The 10,981-nt window shown below is 33.3% G+C and overlaps 1 protein-coding gene across 1 annotated transcript; it reads left to right on the top strand.

Moving 5' to 3' along the window:
* Positions 1-255: 255 nt before the first annotated feature.
* On the top strand, positions 256-6,655 carry LOC132603625 (shikimate O-hydroxycinnamoyltransferase-like). The gene is made up of 3 exons (XM_060316758.1): positions 256-1,018; positions 2,335-2,606; positions 5,581-6,655. Exons 1-3 carry the CDS (start codon positions 877-879, stop codon positions 6,478-6,480), a joined length of 1,314 nt encoding a protein of 437 aa, XP_060172741.1. The 5' UTR covers positions 256-876; the 3' UTR covers positions 6,481-6,655.
* Positions 6,656-10,981: the final 4,326 nt, after the last annotated feature.

Below are 10,981 nucleotides of genomic sequence, written 5' to 3'. Positions count from 1 at the left end.
AATGATGATCCGAACGTTTACGTATCCTTGATGTATTGAGCCTACATTATTGTAGGTAGAAAAAAAATATCATGTTCTATATAAAATATTGACGTTTCGGAGTCTTGACACATGACTAATCGTTGGTCAAAGTATGGAAAAAAACACTAAGTGTTACCAAAAAAAACATTGACCAAATTTTTTTTTGTTTTACTGTTTCTATAACGCAGTAAAATACTGCGCTATAGAAAAAAATTTATTGGGTTCTATAACGCAGTATTTTATTGCGTTAAAGGACTTAACAGCGCCGTTACGGTAAGTCTTTTAACGCAGTAAAATATTGCGTTAAAGGTATTTTTGTCATAGTTTTTTTTTTGGGGGGTATTTTGGTTCAAACCCTCTTTTTTAGGGGTATTTTGGTTATGGACTCTTGTTTCCCCACCATGTGTTTTTCCATTGAGTTGGTTCAGTGAGAATGAGGTTGAAAAATCATATTTTATTAACATAAATTTTTCAATAAATATCGGTGGGAAAAACATTTGGAAGGGAGTAGTACTTTATGTAGTTATTTAATAATTGCAAGAAATTATACGAAATTTCTCGTGATTTGCTAAAATGGACAAGTAAAAAGAAAAATCTAATTTTAGTATAAGGACCGAGTAAAACGAGATTGAGGGAGTAGATATTAAACGTGCCAAATCTACTTCAATCGCTATAAATATTTGGCTCTGCCTGTTTAGCTTTCTTATTCATCAAAACATTTAGTGGAGCACTTGGCATTCCTAAATGTGTCGATATCACTAATAACCAGTGTAAACTGAAATCATAGTTTTGGGCTTTCATCACTGCAGTAGATAGAAATTAAGCAGAAAACAAAATTCATCATCAACAGCCATTATGAAGATCGAAGCGAAAGAATCAACAATGGTGAAACCAGCACAAGGGACACCACAACAAAGAAAATACCTCTGGAATTCCAACGTGGATTTGGTGGTGCCAAATTTTCACACACCGAGTGTCTATTTCTATAGACCATCAGGTGCTCAAGGAAAATATTTTATTCATAAACGCATAAATCTTTAAATGCTCTTTACAATTTTCACACTTTAAAAATAGCTAGCAACACTCTTATTTATATACGAAGCTATTTTAACTCAAACATGAAAACCTACTCCTACATAATTCTGACTATCAATCCTAACTAAACGAAATAACTCAAAGTGGAGAGAATGTCAAAAATTGGTCAAACGAGTAGTCTTTTTTTTTTTTTTTTTTTATAAAAGAAATCAGGTATTTAAAATTGGGGATGAATCATTTGATTCTCAGCTTACCACGTCTCCTCCATCAAAATTAAGAGTAAATTTGTGCCAAAGTATAACGGAAGGGATATATTTGGACCAAAAGTATAACGGGAGGGGTATGTTTGGACTGAAAGTATAACGAGAGATATATTTTTTAAGGGAAAATTACGCCTCTATGTCTATTGGGAGAAAATATTTACATGCTTTTTGTTACACAGTTTAGCCCATATTTGTGTATACGGTAAAAACCGGATATGCGTTAAACCGGTGAGACCCGGAACCTTGGGAAGAATGGGACAAGAACGTGCATGAAGACTTTCGTTCTGAACCGGGGGAACGCTCGGACCAAGGCCAGGGGAGGGCATCATTTGGTCCGGTTTTCTTCATGGCCGAGTTGGTCGTTGCCGTTGGTCCGTTTTATCGTGGCCGGTGGTCCGGGAGATCCGTTGCGCGGTTACCACGTGTCGATAACGTCCTGTCATGTTCAACTGTCAATCGTATGGGTGTCAGGTCGTACGGTCAACCTAACCTAACTCAGAGCTTTTTCTTTATTATTTTATTTTTCATGTTGTATGAAGCCCATGGGGCAATACTATAAATAAGGGGCCTTGTCCTCCTTTTGAAGGAGTGGCTCCTTCATATCAAGAACTCTTGTAATAGCAAAATATATATAAAATCTCTCTCTCAAACATCTGATTCGGTCCATATTTGTTGTGCTTATCTCTTACATTTCTTCAATCAAGTAACACTCATATACTAACAAACATACAAGTGCATAGCAGACCACCGATTATTAGCTGCCTCCTCATAGTATATTCATATATTTCTTTTCTCCATCAAATAGATTGAGGCTTAACCACATATCCTCTATCTACTCACAAATTTAATTGATTATCCAAATTCAGGGTAAACAGATTGATACATTATGCACATTGCTTTCCCCAGGTATAATGTTGTATATTGGACTACGTGACATAATAATTATCAAAAACTGTATATTTTTGAAAATTTTCCATTTTAATTTTCTACAACTTTGAATTATTTTTTTCAACAGGTGCTTCAAATTTCTTTGATGCTAATGTGCTTAAGGAAGCGTTGAGTAAAGCATTGGTGCCATTTTATCCAATGGCTGGAAGGCTAAAGAGAGATGAAGATGGACGGATAGAGATTGATTGCAATGGTGAAGGGGTACTATTTGTTGAAGCAGAATGTGATGGAGTTGTTGATGATTTTGGTGACTTTGCACCAACTTTGGAACTCCGGCGTTTAATCCCAGCCGTTGATTATTCTCAGGGGATACATTCTTATGCTCTCCTTGTTTTGCAGGTATGGCTTTGGTTATCTTTCATGTGTCATTGGCTTTAAATGTACGTATACTATTCTGAATAAAATTTAAATTTTCCATATATACTGAAGTACTGTCATAATTTATATGATGCCGTTCGGATTTCAAAAGTTAAACAATTTTTTTTTATATCTTTTTAACATATTTTGAATTGTTAATTATTAGATATATGATATCTTCTACGTAGTTTTTGATTATTTTTTTTATAGATTTCATGTTTAAATTAATGGTCAAAATTTAAAAGTTTAACTCTCAAAATTTGAATACTATCACACAATTTGGGAGTACTTACTAAATAACTGGACTATTCTATAGCACGTGACCCTCTCTCGAAAACATCTCTTTTACTTTTAAAACTGAGTGAATCCCACTTTACCCCCCTAACATTTAAGGGTTGGGAAATGATATCCCCCTCACATATTGAATGGAAACGATAACCCCCCTATCCAATATTTTTCGGTGAGAATAAGTAATTAATTTTAAAAAAAATAATAAAAAGTCACTAAACTAGCCATTGAAACGAGATTTAATCTTTGTTAAATCTTACCTATATTTTTCGCTATATGTCCAAGTTTTGAATCTTTCGTCATATATATATATATTAATTACTAAGCACTATTTTATATAAGCAATTGAATTATCTTCTCTTTTGTTCACAAAATTTGGTGGACTGGAAACAAAAGAGAAGATAATTCAATTGCTTATATAAAATAGTGCTTAGGAGTAATTATTAAATTTATCAATATATCTTACGACAAGTAACAAGAGAAAGTTATATATATATATATATATATATATATATATATATATATATATATATTAACAATTAAAATTAAAACACAAAATTTGGTGGATCGGAAACAAAAGAGAAGATAATTCAATTGCTTATATAAACTAGTGCTTAGTAGTAATATATATATATATATATATATATATATATATATATATATATATATATATAACAATTAAAATTAAAACACAAAATTTGGTGGACTGGAAACAAAAGAGAAGATAATTCAATTGCTTATATAAAATAGTGCTTAGTAGTAATTATTAAATTTATCAATATATCTTACGACAAGTAACAAGAGAAGTTTCTATTTATATTTTGGACGAATTCAAAATCACGACTAAAATCATATATGATATTATTTTGATTAAACATAAGATACTAAATGAAAAAGAAAATAATTAAAATATCATAGTAAGAAAAACTGAATGAGAAAAGGGTTAGAGAAATATGTGTGTGTGTGTGTGTGTGTATGTTAACAATTAAAATTAAAACACAAAATATGGTGGACTGGAAACAAAAGAGAAGATAATTCAATTGCTTATATAAAATAGTGCTTAGTAGTAATTATTAAATTTATCAATATATCTTACGACAAGTAACAAGAGAAAGTTTCTATTTATATTTTGGACGAATTCAAAATCACGACTAAAATCATATATGATATTAGTTTGATTAAACGTAAGATACTAAATGAAAAAGAAACAATTAAAATATCATAGTAAGAAAAACTGAATGAGAAAAGGGTTAGAGAAATGTGTGTGTGTGTGTATATATATATATATGCACATTATGAATTAAATATAAAGATTAAATCAAATAATATTTAAAAAGATTTAATTTGTTTCCTTTAATTTCACAGAAATGTCATTAATTTGAGTATATTATATAGAAAATTAGATGATACTTGAGATTTTGTTATGATACAATGTACTCAAACAAGCGACATCACAATTTAACATAGATTAGTGTCTTTTAATATGGTCTGCTCGCGCGGGTACTAATACTAGACTGTATTTAGTTTGTATAATAATTAAGATCTTAGCAATCTAGTACACCCCCCTCCCCCCCCCCCCCCCCCCCCCAAAAAAAAATGAACGAAATGTAGCTTGAAATTTATTAACAGATTTTTTCAAGTAGTTGTTCTACATTATTTTAAGAAGAATAGGTGAATGAGACAATAATAAGAGTTATATATTGTATTTAATTCTAGAAAGAAAAAGAAAAAAAGATCTTTATTAAAAATAAAAGATTCTCACCGGAAAATATTGGATAGGGGGTTATCGTTCCCATTCAATATGTAAGGGGGGTATCCTTTCCCAACCCTTAAATGTTAGGGGGCTAAAGTGAGATTCACTCTTTAAAACTTTTAAATATTAACATGCCACTATGGAACTTGTTTTTCGTACTTCTATCGGGGAAGTAATTTTCCTTACTTTTAAGAAGCTTGTTTTCCCCGAAAATGTTTTCCTAAAGTTTTAACTAACTAAACATGAGAAAAATGAAGAATATTTCCGGAAAATGTTTTCCTCCATACCAAACAGACCCTTAGTTTTTTAAATGGGTAAATTCACACCCTTAGTGTTTACTTGTGCCAAATTTGGTTTCTTCAGAAAAACAAAAGGGATGGGTGTTGGGGGGTGGGGGGTGGGGGGGGAGGACTTCATATTATCAATTTCTGCTCTTGGATATACACCCACACATCAACTTTTGGTAGTATTAGTTAATCTTTATTCAAATAATTTTTAGATCACACTTCTGAATAACTTTATACATATAAGGAAATGATATTTTTGTATTTAATCCCTTTCAAATATTTTCCTATAAATTCTCTAGCAATTTTGTCACTTGTAATCTCTCATTATAGTTAAGACAAAACGCAGATCCAAACACCACTTACCATACATCTTATCAATTAATCAAATCAGTATAGCTCAATTCTAAATTAGTTAAGATCAGTTGTACAGATTCTCTACATCCATTTCGATTTATTCTGGTCACTATAGTCGATGGTCTTAAGTCTTGTAGTTTTTGCTCTGACTATAATTGAGCTTTATCATTAGGAAGTGACACGCTTATGAGTGTTTGCTCTAGCTGATAAGCTGATATATAGTTTCCAAAGGGATTTGATGCTCACGAGAACTCCAATTTCAACTGTTGTGCAGATCACTCATTTCAAATGTGGGGGAGTTTCTCTTGGAGTAGGAATGCAGCATCATGCTGCAGATGGTTTTTCTGGTCTTCACTTCATCAACACATGGTCAGACATGGCTCGTGGTCTAGACCTCACTGTTTCACCTTTCATAGACCGCACACTCCTCCGTGCACATGATCCACCTCAGCCTCAGTTCCCACACATTGAATACCAACCAACTCCAACTCTCAAGGCTAGTCAAGAAAACATTGCCAAATCTGAAACAGTCCCCGAAACTGCTGTTTCCATCTTCAAGGTAACCCGTGATCAAATCACTGCCTTGAAAGCCAAGTCTAAGGAAGATGGCAATACCTTAAACTACAGCTCCTATGAAATGCTAGCAGGACATGTATGGCGCTCCACTTGTATGGCACGAGGACTAGTAGAGGATCAAGAAAGCAAGTTGTATATAGCAACCGATGGGCGTTCTAGGCTTAGGCCTCCTTTTCCTCCAGGATACTTTGATAATGTGATATTTACTGCCACTCCAATTGCAGTGGCTGGTGATTTAAAATCCAAGCCCATTTGGTATGCTGCAAGTAAAATTCATGATGCATTGGTTCGGATGGACAACGACTACTTAAGATCAGCTCTCGATTACTTGGAATTACAGCCCGACCTAAAGGCTCTTGTTCGTGGTGCACATACTTTTAGGTGCCCAAATCTTGGGATCACTAGTTGGGTTAGGCTACCTATCCATGATGCAGATTTTGGCTGGGGTCGACCTATATTTATGGGACCTGGTGGTATTGCTTATGAAGGCTTAAGTTTTATATTGCCAAGTCCTTCAAATGATGGGAGTCTATCAGTTGCCATTTCTCTGCAAGCAGAACACATGAAACTTTTTGAGAAGTTCTTGTATGACATTTGAAAGAAAAATTCTCCAGCGAAAGTTTGTGCCAATGCCAGAAATGTAAAAATGACTTTTCTTATTCATTAAAGGTGAATTTTCTAAAATCTCTTTTCCTCAAAGGAGCATGATGGGTTATACTCATGTTGATAATGAACATCAGCTTTATTTCTGCTTATATGCAGTCTGCATTAAATTCTCATATCTCAACTGCTAGTGTTATACACTGTAAGGCCTCATTCGTTTAAACTTAATCGAGGTCTGAATCTCAATGGTTCAGACCTTAGGTCATATAGTGCATTTGTTTAAATTAAGATCTAATCACTTATTTGATTTGCATGGGTCTTAATCATTAAGATCTTGAGCAAAGTTTTAATATAATTAAGAGGTATTTTGTATGGATAATTTTTACCATCGGCTCCACCCCATCCCCCACTCCCACCACCCACCCCAACCCTCCACTGTCCCACCCCTATACAACCCCCAACCCCACCTACCCACCACCAACCCCACAACCCACCCACCAACACTACCCCACCCCATTCACCACCCCCACCCTAGCCCCCACCACCCACCTACCTTACCCCTAACCACCCCTTCACCACCACCCGCCTCCACCCTAACCCCAGACCCACCCCACCATCACCACCAACCACCCCCCAACCCTCCCATCACCACCCACCCTCACCTACCAACCCCCCTACACGCCACCCCCAAAGCCCCACCCACCACCACTACAAAGCATCTCTATTGTTATTAGCGAACATAAATGTTTTTTTTTTATCAAATAATATTTTTACTTTATTAAATTTGTTTTTCTTTTTTTAATATTTTGTTACTGTTTTATTTGAATTGTATATTTATTATGTTTAAATAAGTACATTATGCACATTCAGATGTTGAAAAATAAACCGTCTTAATCATTCAATGTTTAGATGTAGAGACAATATCTTAATCATTCAGATATACATTATTATGTTTAAATTAATACATTATGCACATTCAGATATTGAAAAACAAACTGTCTTAATCATTCAGTGTTCAGATCTAGAGACAGCATCTTAATCTTAATGAAAACAAATGAGGCCTAAGTTATATGGATTTTTTTAAACTTAAATAGGTATAAGAAGTTACATACTATTCCTACTTATTCCACTAGCTATTAGTTAAAGCTAAATTTGCTACTAGAACACCAGATACCGACCAATGTCGTCACAACATGGGTTTTAAGTGTGAGTGAAAAACCTTTATGGTAATGTCCTATTAACTTTTCATAGTCAACTTGATAACAAACTTGGTAATTATTATGCACTCTTAATCTATATCTATATATAATATAAAGTTAGACATAGATAAGGTGATGTGACACCTCTCTATGACCACTATTGCTATTTATCTTTTTTCTCAAATTTTTGACTTTTTCTCTATTTTCTCTTTATTTTTCTATTTCACAAATATTGCATCAAATGGTGTTACATCTGCAATTAACATGCTGAAACGTTTCATTATATAGGATTTTAAATGTGCTCTTAATAACCTGCAAATGAGTGTTGTATGCCTGCAAATAACTTATACGTGGGTGTCGTGGTTAATTTACTTCCCTTCCACTATGTATGTCTATACATACTCCAAATTAAGGGTGCCTTAAATAACCTGTAAATGAGGGGTGTATTTCCATCCTCTATGTAGGTCGCTATATATTCCAAGCAACCATATTACAAATAGAGGCCAAGAATGTTTTAGCTTTCCTACGTCCTTGTAAGCATCTGCTGGCGTTTTCTGTTTATGCCATCATTTACGCATTAGCTTCACAAGGGTGATTACATGATAGTATCTGTTTTTTTTTCTCTCAATTCAAACATTTTTATCTTCTTGACAGATTTTATTTTCTGGATTGTGTTGTTTGACAAAAATGCTCCCTCCTCACCAATTTATGTGGCGATGTTCGAATTTCGACAATCAAACGAGTATATCTTTGACGGTAATTTTCTTGTATGGTTTTTAAATTATAAATTATTGTGACTTATAGTGCGTTTTACGTAGTTTTCAAAAAAATTAAAAATTTTATGTCCGAATTCACTATCAAAATTAAGAAGTTTGACTTAAATTTTTTAACCTATGACACATAAATTGAGATAGAGAGAGTACTATTTTGAATAATGAGTATAAAAGGTTGATGAAGCTTATCCACATTCTGGAAGTTCATTACGTAAGGTATATGTTTTTACTTTTTTTTTTTTTTTTGTTACTCCGCAATACAATATATACATATTTATTCTAATTTTTATTTTGACTCATGTTTGCTTGTAATTCTTTTAGGGAGTCAAAAGGAAAATGAGTCCTAAGATAAGTTGTCCAGTTAGGAAAAAAGTTTTTTCATTCATTGTGGCGGCCTTTAGGATCCTCTGCGAGAAAATTCACTTGAATATATAGATCCTACTTTATGTAATAGCACATTAGCAGTAACAATTCTAATCCTTTCAAATTAACATTCATAGTCCAATTGATGTGATGAATTTTGGCATTTTCTTGAAAGTTAAAGATTCTTTTATGCTCGAAATTCGAATATTGTAAATATATCTTTTTTGAATTGAGCCCGCAGGCAATTAATATTGGACGTATATCTCCCAATGAGATTTGCACTGAAGTTTATTTAACAAGAGTATCTGAAACTGAATAAAAAACATTCATAACCATTTTGGTGCGGGGCAGCGTTTTCTTGAAGGTTAATTTTTTTTTTTTCACTCCAAATACAAACATTGTACGTACATGTTTTTTCTTAAAATAAGCCCGCATACAACTGATATTATACATATATATAAATGAGCATTTGAGTTGAAGTTTGTTTACCAAAAAACATTTGAGATTGAAGCACAAAAATTGTAGGTTAGTTGTATGTGGATATATACTTCACTTGGCAAAAAAATAAAAATAAAAATATCTTAAATTTGAAGACATGAGTGAATATAACCAACAAGAAGTTGGTCGTTTTATTTCCTTTATGTTTATAGTTTTGTTGGTTTTTATTTGTGTTCCTTTTAGTTGAATTGTAAAATTAGTTGTCTTTCTTTTTAGTAGAAAATCCGGTAATAAAAAATAGCGTTAATCTAAACTATAATTAATTCCAATAAAAATATTATCTTGTGATTTAATCGATATACTAAAGTTAAAATTTATCTGTTTTATCTCACTTAAATTTATAAAATTATGATTTTTAAAAGTATTAATATTTTTTATAACCGCGCGAAGCGCGGACAGATTCACTAATATTGAAGTACCGGAAGGGTAGTTGTAGTTAGCGTGACAATTTTCGATTATTAGTATTTTTTAAACATCTATTTCAGTAAATACATCTATTTCAGTCTAATACTATCAGTCTGCTTGAATATGGAGCCCTGATCCATTCTATTTAGCTTATTTTCTGTCTGCTTGATAGCCTTTTGCTGTAATCCACATTGATAAAATGAGGAGGGAGGAGTGAAGAAGAAAGAGGAATAAAGCAACAACAATCTTAGAAAGCATGTTACATAAGACTGTTCACTTACAGACATACAAATTTACTAACATAAAGCCGTGCAATCACTGAGGTACTTTTCATGGAATGACAAAGAGCAAAACAAGGAGAAGAGACAATATGAAAATGACACCAGTAGTTGATGTAAAGATGAAGGGCTGCTTCAGGGATAACGCTGAACTTTTATAAGGACGCCCATGACGAAAATTGTTTGAACCCCCATTTGGTCTATTTCCTTTCTGCCCCTTCCCTACATCAGCTATCAAATGCCTAGTTTTTAACTGAAACTCATTGCCGTATGTATCCAAATTGAATTTACCTCCTCTTCCTGCGCCTACACCATCATTCTCTCTTTCTTGCATTCTCGATACATGTTTTAAGATGTGTATGCCTCTGCTTCTTGATGCATGAGAAACTTCAGATGCCAAGCTTGTTAAGGCTAGAACACATAACAGGATTATAAAACAAGGAAGGAAACCAGTAGTTATTTTCATTGGATGGAGCTTGCTAGATTTATGTGGTCTTTTCCTTTGTAAGGACCAGCTGCAAAAAGAGAGAGAAAATAGAAAAGGTTGGGAAGTAGTGAGGGAGTGTTTATGTACAAGTTTTTTCAGCTTAGCATCAAAGCTTTGGCTACTCTTTCATCGAAAGGTGTCTATATAGGATCATCTAAGAGAAATCAAGGATGTGATCTAGGGATCAATGAAGTAAGTAAAAATTATAGAAAACCATGACTCAAATTTCAATAGAGACAAAAAACACTAGATGATTTTTTTACATCTATTTATTCCTCGATATATAGAGTTACTTGATATTTGTGTTAAAAGATAACAAATACCCGATGGAATATTTGAGATACACGTAAGAAACCTAATAACCGTTGTTATAAAAGTTGAAAAAAGATATAGGATCTTCTTCTAAGTGGTGCTATAGTTGCTTCTGCTCAACTTGATTTCTTTTCTTTTGGTCCCCATCCACTTTTTTAAGGGCATATGCCCAATCCACAAG

This window comes from Lycium barbarum, chromosome 7 (assembly GCF_019175385.1).
Source record: "Lycium barbarum isolate Lr01 chromosome 7, ASM1917538v2, whole genome shotgun sequence".
NCBI classification, from domain to species: Eukaryota; Viridiplantae; Streptophyta; class Magnoliopsida; order Solanales; family Solanaceae; genus Lycium; species Lycium barbarum.
Note: the sequence above shows the minus strand (reverse complement) of the source record. Positions and strands in the feature narration are given on the sequence as shown.